Source organism: Herpailurus yagouaroundi, unplaced genomic scaffold (assembly GCF_014898765.1).
Source record: "Herpailurus yagouaroundi ecotype Mexico unplaced genomic scaffold, PumYag 530, whole genome shotgun sequence".
NCBI classification, from domain to species: domain Eukaryota; kingdom Metazoa; phylum Chordata; class Mammalia; order Carnivora; family Felidae; genus Herpailurus; species Herpailurus yagouaroundi.
Genome location: NW_024412747.1, coordinates 8,601,096 through 8,620,411, shown reverse-complemented (window position 1 = coordinate 8,620,411; position 19,316 = coordinate 8,601,096). Strand labels below are relative to the sequence as shown.

At 50.8% G+C, this 19,316-nt stretch overlaps 1 protein-coding gene across 6 annotated transcripts in view; it reads left to right on the top strand.

Moving 5' to 3' along the window:
- The window catches only part of COG2 (component of oligomeric golgi complex 2), a 46,797-nt gene extending 28,987 nt beyond the window's left edge, over positions 1–17,810 (top strand). The window contains exons 10-18 of one of the 6 annotated variants that reach the window (XM_040464967.1): positions 1,427–1,566; positions 6,257–6,318; positions 7,774–7,925; positions 10,556–10,753; positions 11,572–11,644; positions 11,947–12,086; positions 14,054–14,193; positions 15,471–15,651; positions 17,101–17,810. In XM_040464967.1, the coding sequence (XP_040320901.1) occupies positions 1,427–1,566; positions 6,257–6,318; positions 7,774–7,925; positions 10,556–10,753; positions 11,572–11,644; positions 11,947–12,086; positions 14,054–14,193; positions 15,471–15,651; positions 17,101–17,202 (1,188 nt within the window). In that variant the 3' untranslated portion in view covers positions 17,203–17,810. The other 5 variants (XM_040464966.1, XM_040464968.1, XM_040464965.1 and 2 more) reach the window with 5 other exon arrangements.
- Positions 17,811–19,316: the final 1,506 nt, after the last annotated feature.

Genomic DNA, 19,316 nt, shown 5'->3' with positions numbered 1-19,316 from the left:
TGGTCACGTTATGCTCAGGAGATGTTTCAGCTCAGAAAGGAAACTTTCTCGCAGAACTTTGACTTCAGAATTCTAAGCCAGTCCTTAACGTGGCTGGGTCTGTTTCCAGTGAGCACAGCGTCGGTCAGTTCCTTTCACAAAATGCTTTCAGCTTTCAGTCTGGCTGTGACGTGCTTCTCGTGAGGAGAGAAATACCTCGTGTTCCTTTAGCGTCTCGTCGTGTGCAGAGGTCTGTCTTCTTTTATCCCCAAAGGATGAATAATACCTTGGTCTCAACTCCTCAACACCTCGCCCAACCAGTTGAAAGAAATGAAAAGCCTGTAGTGTTGAGTGAACTAAAATTCCTGCCCAAGCGCAGACGTGAGGAAGTTTCGGTGAATGGTTGGGTGACCCAGAAGGATATGGAGTGTCCACACATGTTCCCTGTAGAGCCTGGGCCCTGTGGGGGGGGGGGACCAGAGGACCCACGGAGGAATGCGCATTTCCGACAGCTGCAGTTCTGCTTTGCTGACCAACCAGGGTGCTGTTTGCTCTATTTCTCAGCTTTGTCTTTGGGTAAATTCTCTGTGAGCCTGAATAGAAGAGGAAGCGTCATCCTCCAAATGATAATAACAGTAGTTAACCTGGGAGGGTACTTTTGTGGGTCATGTTAAAGAATACAGTTTTAGGCACAGCGCGCGGGTGATGAATGTTAAGTTTCAGCCACGGCTCTTCATCGTGTCGGTAGCTTCCCGTCCGTTTTTGTGCTGTCTGGTCTATGGAGATCATGTGATGGCTCACCTGCCTTTTAAAAATGTTCTACTTTTGGGGCGCCTGGGTGGCTCAGTCGGTTGAGCGTCCGACTTTGCTCAGGTCACGATCTCACGGTCCGTGAGTTCGAGCCCCGCATCAGGCTCTGTGCTGACAGCTCAGAGCCTGGAGCCTGCTTCAGATTCTATGTCTCCCTCTCTCTCTGGCCCTCCCCCCGTTCATGCTCTGTCTCTCTCTGTCTCAAAAATAAATAAATGTTAAAAAAAAAAAAAAATTAAAAAAAAAAATGTTCTACTTTTAATGTTCTTTCCTTTTAAAAATGTTCTACTCCTTCCTCTGGAGTGGCAGTGACAATTATACCACTTAATTTACTGGCTCTTCCAGTTCCGGTGGACGAGGTTAGGGGTGCCAAGAATACGAGAGCTGTCGTTTGCAGAGCACTGGGTTTCCAGGGAGGCTTGCCGCGTAAAACCTCGAGCGTGTCACCGACCTGCTTTGGGCAGTACCGAATTTTCAAGTCAGGACCTCGGACGGGCGACCCCTTTCAGGTCTCTGTCAGTTCCGGAAGCTACGAGTCAGAGTGTTCTCCTTCTTTATCTTGATTACAGTTTTCCCTGTATGTGCTTGTTCCTGGTTAGTTTGCTCACAGTGAAAATTCCGCCTGTTCTTATTTTAGAAATACACCGTAAGCATGGATTTTGTAAGAGCATTTGAACAGCAGTGTGGAACACAGGCCAGCGTGAGGAGATTAAGAGCACATCCCGCCTATCACAGCTTCAGTAATAAGTGGAACTTGCCTGTTTATTTTCAAATAAGGTCAGTGATTTATTCCTCACCTCCTCCCCCCCCCCCCCCCAGCCTTCTGAAATGGGACTAGAATACCAGGTCAGGGTGTTGCCTCCAGGAAACAGTCCTCGGAGATGATCGTGCTGTTCCTTGGGAAACAAGATCGAAAGTGGGAACGTGCAAGAAGTGTCGTCATTGCCGGCGTTCTGGTTGGCATGACAGAAAAACCATTTGGTAATTAAAGGGCTGAGGACCCCGGCCTCGGACCGAGGTGGGCCCCGCGCCCAGCTCCGTCCTCCTGCGCTCCGTCCGCGGCAGCCTGTCTGTTTTGCCCTTCTCCCCACCCGCCTTCGTCAGGCAGCAGGCCTGGCCCACGTGGGTCTGTTGTTGGCTTCTCTGTGCTGGTTTTTCCCTGAGAGTGGGGAGAAGCGTATTCTTCGCAGCTGGTTCCGTCAGTCGGTTTATGAGAATCCTAGTTATTATTTTGGCCGTCTCTGACATCTTTTGGATGTCTTTGACATCTGTGACATTTGTTCTCTCTGTTCTGGAAAATGGTGACACTTCTAACAGATGTCGTGACAATACCACGTACGTAAATAAGTGCTTTCATAAACTGGGGGCATTTAGGATAAACTCTTAGCAACATATGTTCTGTTAGAAAAACAGACGAAAACAGCCATTTTTGCAGAGTGTCTTGAACGAGGTCATGGTAAGTTCCTTCATCGAATGACATTAACTAGAGCGTTTTAGTTAGGAAGGTCTGGAAAGAGTTGCAGGCTTTTTGTTGAAATCGCTGAGTGCTTTCATTCATTACGATGCAGTCCTTTTCCCTAGAGTTCTGGGGGGAAATTACAGAGGGGGAAATATGTTAAGGATTAGGTCCTTTGATTGTAATTGCTTGCCGTGATTGAGAATGTATGTAATCATCTTCTGATAATGAAATCACAGCTACCAGAATGTTAGTGAGGCGCCCTTGCTCGTACCACACTGTATTTTATGCTTAATTTTGCCAGCGTGACATCACCACGGAGCTTGTCTCTCAGTAGGAAATGAAGGATTTGTTCTTCTAAGGTGTTCATGGACTGCACTGGGAGTGGTTGTTGCAGGGTAATGAAGATCAACCCAGGGCAGGAAGCCCTTTTGATGCAGGAGCGGAATTTAAAACAGTGAAGTATTCTTTCATAGTATAAGACTGCAATAGAGGGGCGCCTGCGTGGCTTAGTCGTTTGAGGCCCAACTTTTTTTTTTTTTTTTTTCGAGGCCCAACTTTTAATACCAGCTTAGGTCGTGTTTCCAGGGTCGTAGGATCGAGCCCCGCATCAGGCTCAGCGGTGAGCATGGAGCCTACTTAAGATTCTTTCTCTCTCTCTCTCTCTCTCTGCCTCTCTGCCCTTCTCCCCTGCTTGTGCCCTTTCTCTCTAAAAATAAAAATAAAAAAAATAAAATTGGGGACTAACGTGTATGTATATATGTACATATGTATGTGTGTGTATATATATGACCGCAGTGGAGAAGAAATGTCTAGCATTTCTTCTGTGGTCCGGGTGTGGAGTTAGATTGCTTTAGATATCCAATACTGTCACATCACGTAGTCCCGCCTGCTGCCTCCAAACTCCTCTTCCTAGTCATTTCCCCAGATCCCGTGACCCCACCCTTGGGGATCCTGCACTGTCGTCCCCCCCTCCTCGCCCCTCCCCCCCCCGGACTTGCCCCCCAGGAGCTCTGGTGGCTGTTTCGGGGCGTGCTCTGGGCTCGCCAGGCCGGACGCCACAGCAACAGCACACCCTCCCCTCAGCCACCTCTCACAGGGCCGTCAGCCGAGCTGGGTTTAAAGTCAGCCAGTTCCCTGAATGATTTTGTACGTCCACCAGATTTTAACAGTAAGCAATCAAAAGGATCGGTGGGCCTTTCTCTGTAAACCATTTTACTTAAAATTTGTGAAATTTGTAAAACATCACGTCTGAGTTGCGAAGTGTGGAACTTGTATTCACTTATGTTTGTTTTTCCATTAAAAAAAAAATAAGTTCGGGGCACCTGGGTGGCGCAGTCGGTTACGCGTCCGCCTTCAGCCAGGTCATGATCTCGCGGTCCGTGAGTTCGAGCCCCGCGTCAGGCTCTGGGCTGATGGCTCGGAGCCTGGAGCCTGTTTCCGATTCTGTGTCTCCCTCTCTCTCTGCCCCTCCCCCATTCATGCTCTGTCTCTCTCTGTCCCAAAAATAAAAACAAACAAAAAAAAAAAACGTTGAAAAAAAAAAAAGTTCAAGTAATACTTTGTGGGACTGCCCTATTGATTTTTACCAGGCGTCACATTGTTTACTCTGAGTGACGACCAGAAGTTCCACAAACATGACTAGGGTCAGAGTTACATTGTGAGGGGATTCACTTCAGGGCCATTTAAAGGAGGCCCAAAACCCGTGGGGTGGCATACTTTGACATGTTCGTAGGGAGGAACATGAACATTGCTCTCTTGGGAACAGGCTTACGCCACTGGTCTGACGGTAAACCTGTATCCCGTCATCCTAGGAACCGAGGTGGCCCTTCCAGCAGCTCCATCCGGGGGTGCACTTGAACCCCTCACTGTTCCCGATGCCCTGCCTGGCCTTCATGTCACTTGTTCCCGTAGGCATAGTAGAAAGCAGGTTTAGGGGCGCCTGGGGGGGGGGTGCTCCGTCGGTTAAGCGTCCCACTATTGATTTAAGCTCAGGTCATGATCTCGCCGTTCATGAGGTGACAGCATGGAGCCTGCTTGGGATTCTCTGTCTTCCTCTCTCTCTGCCCCTCCTCTGCTCACGCTCGCTCTCAGAATGAATGGACAAACTTCAAAAACAAGAAAAAAGGTTTACGATTCAGTTTCTCACAGGAAGAAAGTAAATGCAAGTATGACCCACTGGTCTCCAGTGCAGTGAGCTGGTGGCTCCACAGAGACTGGGCTCAGTCCCTGAAATGCCGTAGGCTAAGTTCTCCGCCATCTTTAATTGAAGTCTTTCTAGAATACTGTATACACCCGCAACATTCACTGTAGATGTATTGCATTCAGTACATGCTGAACATAATATATCTCCTCCTAGCGATGTGGTCTTTCTGCAGCATCGACGTGCTTTCCCTTTGCCCCGAGTACGCGTGTGTGTGGAGTAGACATGTGCCCCGCGACGCTTCGGATACTACGGGGAAGAGATTGCAACCAACGCCCGGCAGTGTTACCTTCACCGCTTTTATTTTTACGGAAGCGCTTTGCGGTGATTGCATACTTGTGGCATGCGTGGAGGGATAGGTCTAGAGGCCTCCCCCCAACCCAGATTTCAGAATGTAGAAACATCCTGTCTGGGGTCACCTCTGTTACAGATACCCTAGCAAGTGCCGTGGGCATCACACGCGCGTTTACGAACTCCAGCGCGGCTTCTCAAGGGTCCCCAAGGTGGCCTCTCCCTTTTTGCCGTTTTCCAAGAACGACAGCACCTCACCTCAGTCCTGGAAGTTAACTGCCCAGCAGAGCTGCGCGAGGGGCTGCTGCTGGGCTGCCGGCTGGGGAGGCACAGCTCTGCCAAGTGACCTGGGCAGTTTTACTTTGATGGGTCTTCCAGCGTGGTTGCACGGTCAGATGGCTGTGTCGAGGCTGCGACATAGCACCCGTGCCGCTCACTGGCAGGTTCCCCTGGGCAGTAGGAGGGGGCTTCCTTCCCCAAGGGAAAGCAGCCAGCTCTCGCAGTTCGGGGCGGCCCGGGGTCTGGGGCTCTGGGCCGTGTTGCACGTTCATGGAGGGCACGGCCGCTGTTCTTGGTCTGACGTGCTGTTCCTTTCACCCTCCAGACATATTCCTTAAGCTCAGGCTCTGAACTGCTTTGAAAAAAATTTGTACTATAAAAAACCCAAAAGGCTCAGGGAAATTAATCTTGAGCGGGTGTCAGCATGTGTTGCCAGCAAGGGAACTAGCAGGTGACGGGTGTGCTGGGGAAGGTCCGACGGCGGAGGTTCCGTAGTTGGGACCCGATGCCACGTGCGCAGCTTGTTTCCAAAACACAGCATTTTCGTGTCACACAGCCCTGAAAACGTGCCCACGCAGTTACTAAAACGGAATTTTGTGACGGGAGAAGGCGCTGCCTGGTGGGCCAGCTGACAACCCAGGAGGACTGACCCGGGAGGCGGGGGCGGACAGCACGGGAGGCTGGGCAGCAGTGTGAACAGCACACGCAGCGGGCTTTTGTAATGTTCACCGGCTGTTCGCGGTGACTTTTCTCAAACTGCAAACAGATCTGGAGTCCAGCCTTCCCATTCCTTACTTTAGAAACGTTTCCTTTTTTCCCTACGGCAGCGTGAGTCGAGGCGGATCGGAGATCCCGCGGTCTTGTGGCCGCGAGGCGATGACACCGAGTACAGGCCACGTGGGCCTGGCCTGACACGGGCATCTTGATGGCAGTCTAACCGGGTGGTTTGTTTAGTTCGAAAAACACGGGGTTGGTTGTGATTCCAATCAGCCGCAGATAACAGAGAAGCCCTGCCTGACGGTGGCTTAATCGGGAGAAATTTGTTCCTTGCTCAGTTGAAAACAGTGGGAGAATGGGCTTCCTGGGGCTGGCCGGGCATCTGTAAGGGTGTCTTTGGGACGCTCTTTGGGACAAGCCAGCGGAGGAAGTTCCTGTGGCTCAGGAGGAAGGGAGAACGGGGAGGTAAAGGCATGCAGCAGCAGCATAAACCCTAATCTGTGCTCTTGTTTTTCCCTCAGATTTAGAGAGATCGCAGGATCCTTAGAAGCAGCACTTACAGCCGGGTTGGAGGACGCTCCAGGTAATTTCCGTAAAGCGATCAATGGCGGATGTCACGCAAGGGGTTAGTTAAGCTCAGCGCTTACCTAAGCCTTTGTTTTCTGAGGGTACTTTCACCTTCTTCTGTCGCGCAGTAGGTGAAAACGTAGCTTAAAAACACGGCTCAACCTCTTTTTTTTTTTTTTTTTCTAAAATGCTAAAAGTATATTTTTTGGTCCATAAAGCTTCTTTCCTTATAGAGAGGATCAAAAGAACGGACTATTACGCAGCCATAAAAAAAAGAACAAAATCTTGCCGTTTGCAACGACACGGAGGGAGCTAGAGAGCGTAATCCTAAGTGAAATAAGGCACTTGGACAAAGAGAAATACAATGTAATTTCACTCATAGGGTGGAATTTTAGAAACGAGACAGATGGACAAAGAAAAAAACGAAACAAACCAAAAAACACAAGACTCTCAGACAGAACAAACTGGTGGTCACCAGAGGGGAGGGGGGTGGGGCGGAGCAGGGGTGAAGTAGGGGATGGAGACAAAGAGCACACGTATCTCGAGCACCGAGCGATGTATGGAAGTGTTGAATCACTATGTTGTACTCCTGAGACTAGTACAACACTGTATGTTGACTCCACTGGAATTAAAATAAGATTGAAAATAAATGCTTTAAGAACGTAAGAAGCAGACCTCAGTTTTGTTTCTGAATATAACCTGTCACGGGGGATTAGCCCCTGGTGATCAGCGCTTTTTCTAGAAAACTGGATTCCATCCGTTTTCCTCCCAGGCTAAGGTAAAGCGTCAGGATGGCCCTTCCCTCCTGGGGGATGATTTACAACTGGGGCTCCTGCCTCAGGCCTCCTGAGCCCTCGGCCCCAGTCCTGGGACACTGGGCAGGTGACGGTGGGTCGTGGGTTGCAGACAGGTTTGGTTTCCTTCACAGCCTCATTGATCTTGTGTCATGTAGTCACTCCCAGTGGCCACTCACGTAACGCACGGCTGTTTCGATGGCCACACGGGTCTCTAGGCCACTCCCACTTAAGTTTCTGCTCCCTTCTGTATAGCTAAGTCAGCCTGACTGCACCGTTTTAGGCTCCGAGGTGGTTTTCCGTCTGTCTTTGCAAAACATGGTCCTGTGTGATCGACTTCCTGTATGTAGAGAGTTCCGGTAGAGGAACGGAAGAGCAGACAAATGAAACCGGACAAACTCGGAATTGTAGTTGAGACGCTTGCAGGGGACCACTCCAGCTTGGGTTTGTGGACTTGGTACAAAATACCTGTTGACAAGTGATTGCCAAATGCCATAGATGTTCAATCTCAAACATCCGGGAGGGGGAATCGTGTAAAATTATAAAAACGCACTGCCTCAAAAGATGAAACAGCATGGATTATGGCCGCGTTCTTCACTCTTGAATTAAGCATCGGAACTATTAGAATTTAGCTGGGAATTGCCTGAGATTCTTTACATGTCTGTCTGTTTCTCTAGCTGGCAGTTCGTTTTGCCTTTTGGCTTCTCACAGAACATGGAGCAGCCTTCAGAGGTGCTGGTCAGATGAGATGTTCTTGCCGGTGCTGGCGCATCGTCTGTGGAGGCTCACGTTGCAGATTTTGGCTCGGTACTCCGTGTTTGTCAGCGAGGTGAGGGCTGGCCGCGTAGCTCGTCCAGAATCACGACCGTTGGGAATTAAGGGGGGGGGGGGGGGCATCTCGGTGGCTCATTCAGTGGAGCGTCCGACTCCGGCTCAGGTCACGATCTTGCACTTTGTGGGTCCGAGCCCCGCGTCGGGCTCCGTGCTGACAACTCAGAGCCTGGAACCTGCTTCGGATTCTGTGTCTCCCTCTCTCTCTGCCCCTCCCCCCTTTGCACTCTGTCTCCCTTTTAAAAATAAGTAAACATTGTTAAAAAATATTAAAAAAGAATTAAAGAGGGACATGTGGGTGGCTCAGTTAGGTAAGCATCTGACCCTTGATTTCGGCTCAGGTCATGATCTCACAGTTGGTGGGTTCAAGCCCCATCAGTCAGGCTCTGCTCTGATGGCACAGAGCCTGCTTGAGATTCTCTCTCCCTCTCTCTCTCTCTCTGCCCGCCCTCGCTCATGTGCACACTTTCTCTCAAAAATAAATATTAAAAAAAAAAAAAAAAAAAGATACCTTAAGCTAAATACGCTAAGACTCTTAAAGGCCAGGCTGTCATGAGAGGTCATTTGGAGGACAACAGTCGACTCATTTCTCAAGTCTGTATCCAGTATTTGTTTCCTTTCTCTTGCCACCGTTGCCTGTATGGGTGGGTGTCTATTATCCCACTGTCCGTGCTTCCTCTTGTGGAAAAGCACTGTCCCGACAAGCTCATTTTCCCATCTCAAAGCCAGAATCTTCGAGATGCCTCGAAATTAAGACAGAGATGCTCATTTTAATGAAAATGAGTAGAAATAAAAACATACGCATTTTAAATTTGGAAGTTTTAAAAAATCGTATGATCATCTGGACTAAAAGGTAATAAAATTAATTAACCTTCCCTTCATTTCAGAATACCCTCCTTTTCTCCTTGTCGAGTAGTTGACTCTCTTAAGTATCCACATGCCTGTGAAGATGGATCAGGTGTCGTGCACACAGCCGTAGCAGTGATCGTACGGGTCAGCCCTGAGCACCCAGGCAGGCCCCGCGCCAGCGTCTCGTGCTCAGAGAGGCCCTGCCCCCTCCTGGACAGTCGCAGGGGACAGACAGACATGCAGCCTGTTCACTGTGCGTGATGAGTATGAAAATGGGCCTAGGCGTGCGTAAGTTGTCAGGAAGGACGGTGTGACAAAGCCTCAGCTATCAGAAGGAATGCAATCTTGAGTTGGAGAGGAGAGCCCGGTTTGTCTTGCAGGGTCTTCTAACGGAAGGAGCACTGGCTTTCATGGCAGACAGACTGAGGTTCTGCCACTTTTTTTTTTTTTTTTTCAAGTTTATTCTGAGAAAGAACGCAAGTAGGGGAGGGGCAGAGAGAGAGAGAGAATCCCAAGCAGGCTCTGCACCGACACGGGGCTCGAACTCATGAACCGTGAGATCAGGACCTGAGCTGAAATCGAGGTGGCCACCTAACCTCCTGAGCCACCCAGGCGCCCCCAGGTTTTCTGCCACTTTGAAATTTTGTGGCCTTGGGAGACTTAGCTCTAGGGGTCCCAGATGCTTCACCTGTGAAATGGCAAACGGTTTCCATACATGAGCAGTAAAAAGGGATCTGTTGACCAGCAGATTGTTGACGGAAGTGCCTGGCGGATTCTGGGAGCTCGGTGGAAGCTAGTTCTCTTTTTCCCTTCTGCCTTCCTCTGCTCAGAAGGGTTCTTTTTTTTTTTTTTTTTTTTTTAATTTTTTTAAGTTTATTTACTTATTTTGAGAGAGACAGACAGCACAAGTGGGGGAGGAGGCGGGGCAGAGAGAGAGCGAGAGAGAAACTCAAGCAGGCTCCGTGCTGTCAGCTTAGAGCCCAATGTGGGGCTGAAACTCAACGAAATGTGAGGTCATGACCTGAGCTGAAACTGAGAGTCGGACGCTCAACCGACTGAGCCACCCAGGCCCCCCCCCCTTTTTTTTTAATTTTTTAAGTTTATTTACTTTGAGAGCAGAAGGGTTCTTAACAGACCACCCTGTCCACCAAGCGGTTTCTGAAGACCCCTGTGCAGTTGATTCGGGGGAGGCAACGGGGTTGATGTGATTCTTCGGGTAGGCCTGAGTAGGCTGGGTCCTGCATTCTTACCAGCCAGTAATTCTCAGGTCTCCAATAAATTATTTTGCCTCACATGTTCATTATTCCGTTTTTTCCTTATGCCGGGGGTACTTCTCTTTGATTTTTCCCTTGTAACAAATCATTATGCAAGTAACACTTTTGCTGATACTGTTTGAAATGTGGTGAGGTTTGGATTGTGCTTTTTTTATCCTTATTAATTAATTATAATTAACATTAGGTAAATTTACCGAGCAAACCTGGTAAATGATTTACCTAGTTGAGCTAATGAATTTTTTTTTAACTGTGATATTCCAGAAATTAATTTTCATTTCGTTTAGGGACCTGTTTTGTTTTTTGCCTGTTACTTTTAATCACCAGAAAGTAGACACGAGCTTAAGGAGGACAAATGTCCGTGGGGTTGTAGTTTGGCTTTGTTTCTCCTTGTTGTTCTTTCGTTGGTAAACTTTTACTGAATACTTTGCAGATGGTGGGCCACAAAACTTAATGCTCAGGTATGTGGCAGGTGGAAAAGTAGTTAATCGTTGAAACGGTTTTTCAGCTTTTACTCAGGCCCATCTCTAATGAAAGTGCCAAGGATATTAAAAAGCCTTTGGTAACTGGTGGCAAAGACCCTTCAGTTACCCAGGGAAACAGTGAAGACCAAGCAAGTGGCCCCGCGGAAACAAAGCCCGTGGCTTCCATTTCCAGTACGCAGCTTATATATGTGGTCGCCGACCTGGACAAGCTTCAGGAGCAGGTAGGCCTGTGTCCCAGGAGAAGTCCAGGGGCTCGGTTCGGTGTTTTCGTAGAAAGTGACATGTGCGAGGGTCTGACCCCATATGGCCTCATGGGGCTTGGAATCGTGGGGCCCAGGGCCTCCCGGAGAGCACAGGTTCGCCCGCGCTCCGAGCGGTCTCTCCAGCTTTCCCCTGCGGGGGGGCTCTCTGCCTCCTTGCTTGTCAGTCTAGTCTCATATTTTGTGAACCTGGGGGAGGGGGGTCTCTGCTGCCTTTTCAGTGTTCCCGTCACAAGTGACAAGTGAGCCGTGCCCCACTGTTCACTAGCTCCGCGTTTTGGCATGATCGCTGGCGGGTTGGATTTTAATGGGTTGTACCCCTACTCGACCACGTATTTCCTGGCAACAGTTAACCTTTGCGTGTACTTTGAAAGTGAACTGTGAAAACTTCTCCCCCTGTTTCTGTGGGTATGTCCATGTTTGGGGCCTTTATCATTAACAGGGCTTTGTGGGCCGAATTTGTGTTTGAGTGCTCTGATACGTGAGTGTTTTCCGCTGGTCTTTGTTTGGTATCGGGGAAAGCCACAGAATAGAAAATGGTTTCGCTTCTTCCCTGGGCCTGTTAATAGCCGGGGACTGCTGTTTCCCGTGTTGCTGGATTCTGTTTTAGTGAAAGCGTTAAGAATTTTGCTTTCTTCTGATGAAAACTGTAGGAAGTCTTGAGTTTAGTTTCATTTTTCATTAATAGTATTTTAGAGTTTATAGGTGCAACCTGAATTGCCTCTTCCTTTGATTTATAAAAAGTAACTGAATATGTAAAGTGCATATATTTATTTCAGCTTCCAGAACTCTTGGAAACAATCAAGCCAAAACTTGAAATGATTGGCTTTAAGAATTTTTCTTCTATCTCAGGTAAAAATGAATCTTTAGACTCAGCACATCTCTGAATAAGAAATAATTTAAAATAAAACTTTAGAGCCTGTAATATATATTTAAACCACCATTTTCTTTTCTAGTTGTCAATCCTTGGTTGTTTCTATATTCTGTTCTGTGATGATAATTTCTCTAGATGAGATATTTTGTTTAATTCTAATAAGTTGATTTGATTCGGCTTATTGTTGTACACTCTGTAAATACTGTGACAGTGTCTAAAATAAAATTCGCACCCGGGCCTCAGTAAGTGGCTAAACTCAGTCTCTGTGTCTGGACAGCAGCCCTGGAGGACTCCCAGACGTCTCTGTCCGCCTGTGCTCCTGCCTTGAGTGACAGGATCATCCAAGACTTAAGCGAGTCTTGCTTCGGCTACCTGAAGAGTGCCCTAGAGGTCCCCAGGCTCTACCGAAGAACCAATAAGGTCAGCACTGTTCCCTGGAAAGCCTTTTGAGTTGGGGAAATACATGACAGGAAAGCCACAGAGGCAGGGGGTTGTTGAGCGAGACCCAGAAATGAGTCCACAGGGGTAGCCCAAGGCAGGCCTGCCCGGCCTCCTCCTTAATTGTGAGAAGGGGACTCTGCAGGTGGATGGTCAGCTGCTTTGGTAATTGGACTCACACAGCACGGCCTCTTCCCGGATTCCCTTGGCCTTAAGGAAAGATGGTAGTAATTTGAAAAGAAAGCTTTTTAACAGATACATATTTTTAAAAAAAATTTTTTTTTCAATGTTTATTCATTTTTGGGACAGAGAGAGACAGAGCATGAATGGGGGAGGGGCAGAGAGAGACGGAGACACAGAATCGGAAACAGACTCCAGGCTCTGAGCCATCAGCCCAGAGCCTGACGCGGGGCTCGAACTCCCAGACCGCGAGATCGTGACCTGGCTGAGGTCGGACGCTTAACCGACTGCGCCACCCAGGCGCCCCACAGATCTATGTTTTTAATGTTTTTTATTTATTTCTGAGAGAGACAGAGCATGAGCAGGGGAGGGGCAGAGAGAGAGGGAGACACAGAATCCGAAATAGGCTCCAGGCTCCGAGCTGTCAGCACAGAACCCGACGCGGGGCTCGAACTCACAAACCAAGAGATCGTGACCTGAGCCGAACTCGGACACTCAACCGACTGAGCCACCCAGGCGCCCCTTAAAATGTTTCTAACTCCTATACTTTGATTCTTGTATCTGGAAAAAATTGAATCGACCTTGCTCCCTTCATATCGTCCTAGCAAGTACCTGCTTTCTGCTGTTCTGTAACTCGAAAAGACCCCAAAAGCTGCATCAGGAATATGAAAAGCATCTCTGAGATGAAAAGGGTGTGGGCACACTGGGGTTTAAAATCGAATTCCCCCGTTGTCTCATTTGGCAGAAAGGCGACTTGGGGAATTCGTCTCGACCAGAGCTGTCGTTTCCGTTCCTGTGCATTTATACGCACCTTTCCTTCTTGCTACATCTCGCTTAATTTTCCATCGAATTTTCTTTTTTCTCCAGTTGTAGAATTGGGTGTCAGGCAGTTTAGCACCAAAGTGATTTTCGGGACCTGTTGTTTTGGAGTGTCCCCGGAGTTCCTTTGCGTCCCTGGTTTGGGGCGGTCTCTGTGTGCCCAGCACAGGCGCCTTGCCCCACCCCCGCCTGCGTGACTCGGTGCTCTGGAGGCAGTGAGTGCTCAGCGGAGGTGGACAGAGTCTCTCTTGTGGCTCTTCTTTTCCTTTTCCCAAAATCTGGGGCGTGCAGTAGGACTACCGCTTCCAGCAAGAGGACTTTGCCACCTGATTTTCCCTTTCTGGTCTGCCTTGAAGCTCCCACTTCAGAGCGGGAGAGAGAGACCTCCTCTGTATTCCTAGATACATTCATTTTCTTTGCGGAAGCCACCAGCTTTCCCGTCCGGGGTATTGACCAAGTGCTTGCGGGCCAGATCCGGTGTGCTGGCGGTCAGATGCTGTCGTTTGCTCTTCTCCAGAGTAGGCCCCAGTGTCCTTGTTTGCAGACGAAGAAGCTAAAACAGAACAAATTACTCGCCGTAGATCCTTGCGTCTCACTCTGTCGACCAGCAGCATTAGCATGACCTGGTGGGAGCCCGTTAGAAATGCACGGCCTCAAACACAGCTCTCCCGGCCCGCGTAACTGCGCACTGCAGTACTTGTTCTCTCTGTCCTTTTCTCTCTCTCTCCCTCTCTCTCTCTGGCTCTAAACATTATTTTCCCTTGCTGTACTCTTCCTGACCCCTCCTGTTCTCAGATATCTTTCGGGAGACAACCTTAGTGTCACTACTGGGGAGGGATGGGGTTCGTTCATGTCTCCAAACTGGCACATTAGTAACATCCTTCCGAAGTTTGAATAACTTTTTTTTTTTTCTATACATTTTTTTTCAACCCCTACCATCATTACTCCAGGAAGTGCCAACCACAGCCTCCTCTTACGTGGACAGTGCCCTGAAGCCATTTCGCCAGCTTCAGAGTGGGCACAAGGATAAGCTGAGACAGGCAGTAATCCGACAGTGGTTAGAAGACGCCCTCTCTGAGAGCACTCATAAGTAAGTACCTTAGAAGTAGGCCATCCCAGACTTGCTTAGGGAAGCCCCGAGTCAGAGACCGCGGAGGCCATCGGAGGGTGGCACGTGGCTTGTTGACGACGTCAGATGGCCGCGTCTCTGGACGAGTCGGGTGCAGGCGCTCACACCTGAGTTGGTGGCTGAGCTGCTCTGGGCCCCCCCCCCCCCCCCTCCCTGCACCCGGAGTGCGATGGGCCACCTGCCCCCCGGCCGCCCGGGGTTCCCCTGGCCCCGCACCTCCTGGATCAAGTACTTCTTGGGGGCGCAGGCGCATCCCACTCCCCCGGCACGCCCAGCTTTTGGTGTGCAGGGTGCGTTTCACGTGGCCCTCTTTCTGCAAGGCCAGGCACACGTTTTCCCGTAAGATCCGCTCTCTCCTGTGTCCACAGTGGCTCTGCTCGCGCCAGATAATTGAAAGTGCAGACTGGCGAGACCACTGCAGCCAAGGAAGAGAAAACACACGTTCTGAAGCCTGATTGTAACTGATAGCGTTCAGTATCTAAAACCCTGCAACCCGTGAAAATCTCAGGAGGTCTTCGGGATCCCTTTGGTCGAATGTCTCTTCGTTTCTCATTCAATAGACTTTTCCCCAAATGCTGGCATTGAGTTATGTCAAAAGCATCTTGCTCAATTTTGCTATTGGATTTTGTTTATTTTCTGATGGTACTTGATTTATTTCAATTACTTCTGAGTTCAGGAACATTTGTGGGTTAATTTAGAACATAACAGTGAATTAGAGTCTTGTTTTTGTGGGCAAATATATACCAAGTGCCAAGTAGCCAGCTTGTAAACAAAGTTTTGAAATACAACTCCTTTATAATTTGCAAATTATATTGAGAGCACTGTGAAGGTAATTAGTGTTATTTAAAAATTTGAAAGCTTTCTGTTCTTAAGATGAACTGTTCCTAAAACTGACCGTAAATGAATCTGTTACTTGCACTTGGGGAATGAGCTCCAGCTGTTGCCCCCTTCGAGTAGGAAAGATCATTTGGCCTTCGATGTTCTCTTGTTGGTGTCCGGGAAAATTGTAAACAGAGTCCACGTGTGTATTTCATAAGTTCTGAGGGATTGTGATGCTAGGGTGTCAAGGCTCCTTTTTTTCAGTCTTACAAAACATTGGTCAGTTCACCATGGCTGATTTCTTTTATTGGAAATGAGTGTTGGTCTTACGAATCTCTTGTGTTGGCCCACCAAGCCAGTCGGTCTGGGGATGCACACTAGCCCCTCGGTCTCACCAGTAAGCGTGTCTTGTGCCCAAGGTACTACGAAACCGTGTCCGACGTTCTGAACTCTGTGAAGAAAATGGAGGAGAGTCTGAAGCGGCTGAAACAAGCCAGGAAAACCACTCCCACCAACCCCATCGGTCCCGGTGGCGGCATGAGTGACGACGACAAAATCAGGCTGCAGCTGGCCTTGGACGTTGAGTACTTGGGAGAGCAGGTAACTGCTGATCCGTCGTCAGGTGCCTCACGTGAGCCCGGACGTGCTGCCGAGGGCGGGCGTGTCCTCCTGGGACTGGAGGGAGTGGTCAGGGTCCCAGAATACTTGAGGGGAAAGGATGTGCGTAACGAATACCGGAAATTGACCAACTGGTCTTTGGTGCAGTTGGCATCCACTTGGTTCACGGAGCCCACTCGAGGGGCAGCTCCCAGACGGAGGTGGCGTCCTTTCTGTCCACCACCGGGGAAGTGCCTGACACGTAGTCAGGCGGTTAGAATAAGCAGAGAAGCATTAGCCCGTGGATCTCTCAGTGTGGCCCCTGAGAGGTCGTCTAAGCCTGACCTCTTTGCTTCCCTGGCCGAGTCTCCTCTGTTCCCATAAAACACAGGTTTTGGAGTCCCAGCAGGCGCAGGAGCATTGCTGGACGTGGTGTCACTTAGGAGGCAGATGTGGGTTGCATGCCAGGCCTCTCTTCACACAGGTGACTCATTCAAGGATCAGGAAACTTCTCTCGTTCTTGAGAAGCTGGCTTTCTATACTGTTTAGGGTCCCCATATAGCACACACCCTCCAGGAAGATCTTGCAGCTGGAGGAGAATTTCCATCCGGAAGTGCTTGCTTTCCTAGCTGACTGAGGACTCTTGCACGTCAGGGTCCTCCCTGGAGATCTAAATTCTGCTGCTTTGATGTGAATTTAGAGATCTATCCCGGCGGAAGTCCGTTGCCCTATTTCTCTCATAAGAGAAACTTGCAGTCCTTTTACAAACCAGACAATCTGGTAAAGAAATATGAAGAACAAAGAAGCCAGAGAAAGGGGGGGGGTGGGGGTGCAGGAAAAGAGACAGCACTCCTTGGTCGCCAGCCCCCAGAATGAACGGCAGCACGCCGACAGATGCTAAATGCTTGGTGTGGGTTTTTCCAGATTTTCCTGTGCGTGTGCGTGCGTGTGTTGCCGTTAACAAAAGCGGGCACGTGGTTTGTCACGACTCAGTTACCACGGCAATCCACGGTAGTTGCTCTGCCACAGCAACCACAGTCCATCAGATTCTAAGAAAATCTGTCCATGACCCGTGAAGACATTAAGTGCTCAGGCCAACGCTTTTGTGAAAACTCTCCACTTAAAAAATAGTTCGCTCGGTGATTTCTTTTCGTGCGCCTCCTTTGCAGTCCACAAAAGGGGCTCTTCCCCTGGCAAGAGCCTGATCTGATGGACTGAGATAAATGAACATACTGGCGTCTTTGAATGCACAGGGTTTAACCCCCAAAAGCGAAGCTCTGCAATAAGCAGATCCTTCCTGTGAAGGGAGAAGGCTCTGCCAGCCTTTGGGGAGCTGCCCTTTTCAGATTCCAGAGAGGATGGGGGTGACATCCCGTGTGTTCTTTATGAGGCTCTTTTGTTCGCGCTCAGCTCACACCGCGGTGCCTTTATCCGCTCTCGTGGCCTTTGCAGATACAAAAGATGGGCCTGGCGACAAAGGACATAAAGAGCTTCCCGGCCCTCGCCGAGCTGGTTGCCGCCACCAAGGACCAGGCAACGGCAGAGCAGCCGTGAGCATCTTGGAAGAGCCCGCGGGGAGGGGAAAGCTGGACGTGGAGCCCGAGGGGAAGAAAGTGGCTCTGTCCTCGGGCCCAGTCTCCGCGGCCAAGAAGTGCTTCCACGGCGCCCGGCGTCTCGAGCAACACGCCAGGGCAGCTTCTCTCCGCACACTGGGGTCTCCTTTTGCCCAGGACAGAACACAGAAGCCTTTTTCCGTTGTATGGAAGATAGTTTTTAAGACACTTGAAACTTTCTACTCTAGTTTACAGAGCAAATTATTTTATTTTTATTGTAAATCTTAGCGCGGAAGAGCTGATTTCTAAAATACGACTAAAGTGAATACGTAGGACTCTGGAAAGCTGGGCCCGGGCCCCGACCCCGCTGTCGGAAGCGCCCGCCCGCCGGGGGTGGGGGGGCGACCGTGTCGGATGGCTCCCCCTCCTCCACCGGGAAAGCCGGTGTGCGCGGTGACGCCTCGTGACGCCCTGAGAGAGGCGGCAAGGGGCGCCCCCTCCGTCCTCCCCCTGAGTGCTCAGCGAGAGTGCTCCTGGTCACGCTGTCCCGGCAGGAGCTGGAACCTGTAGGAAGATGCGTCTCCTGAATAAAAGAAGCGTCTGCCAGAAGCACGTGGGCTCGTGTTTGTGCATCCGGTGCGGGTTGAGTGCTCTGGCCGCGGGGTGGCGTGTCGGGCACGTTTCCTCGAGGGCACCTGCCTCTCGCTCTCCTCAGCGGATCGTCCTCCTGCAGGTGTGGGAGGCGACAAGGCCGCGGCCCTCGTGTCGGGAGAGGCTGCGGGGATGTTGGGAAGAGGTAGGCGCCCGACACGGGCCGCCGAGGCAGGGGCGCTTCTCCCTCTAGCCTGCGTTTCATCGCGTCTCCGTCTCCCGGCCCGGAGGTCAGCTCCAGGGAGAGCAAGGAAAAGAGGAAGCGATCGGCAATCGAGAAAGCAGATCCGGGCGCTAGCAGAGATTTTGTCTGTATGTGTGTGAGCGCAGTGATGAGGCAGCGCGGGGAAATAGGGAGCGTGAGAGGAACCCCCGTAAAAGCGGTGAGAGCAGCGACTTCGGGCGCGTGTCCTCCCCGCCCCCGCGGCCGTGCGGCCCCGCGAGCGTTCGGGGCTTGCACGCTGGGCCTGCCTGTGCTCCCCTGGAGAGCCGGTGCCCCAGCCTCAGCACTGAGCCCTGCCCCGGCTGGAGCGGGACTGACGGGTCGGTACTGGGAGTCCAGTCAGACCCCGGCCCGTGGGTGCGAGAGCAGAAGGGATTTGGCATCAGGCTTGGACCTCGCGGTGCTGGGCTCGTAGGCGGCAGGGGGCACGGGGCAGCCGGGAAGGAAGCTGGACGTGAAGTGAGAGAGGGCAGGGCCGACCTGGAGCCAGTGGGGATAGATTGGCACCCACGTTTGTCTCTTGCCGCCCCCACCCCCATCCCCCAAGTTCGGCGATGGGCCTGCAGAAGTTGAGCTCACGTGCCTGGCCCAGGATTTGAGGGAGGTCCAGCAGGGCCCGCGCGTCGTGCCGGGAGCCGTGTGAGCCACCCGGTGGCTGGGCCTACGGGAGCTTCTGAGTGCAGACATGCCCTTGTGGGCAAGGCAGACCTCCCTCCTTGCCCAGCGGGGAGCTCTGGGAGCTCTGGGAGTGGAGACCCAGCCCTGCCAGGGTGACGAGACCTGCCTACCTGCCGGTGGTCCCCCGGTTAGCCACATGGCTGAGCGCCTCCCTCCAGCCCGCCGCTGGTCAGCAGTAGCCCCAGTGTTTCCTTTCTCCTTGACTGTTCTTTCTCGTTTGTTTCAAAATGTGGTTGACAAGGATACAGTGTATTATCCCCTCCAACTCCAGCCGGCTTATCCCCATCATGGAGACGAGGAAACGGAAATTAAGGAGTTAAAATAGTTAAGAAATGGAATTTAAATCCAGGGAAGATGGTTCCAGAGTCCAGGTTGCTCAGCAGCAGGTAATTCTCCCTCCTTCATATGAGCATCGGAACAGAGGGGCTGATCAGGCAGGGTTGGGGCCCAAGGCATCCATTTCCCGGACGCCTGTCAAGCCCCAGGCTCGGCCTGGGTTCAGTAATACCACGTTTCTGGGCTCGTTCTGGGCGACACCCATGGTGTCCCACTCCTGTTTCTAG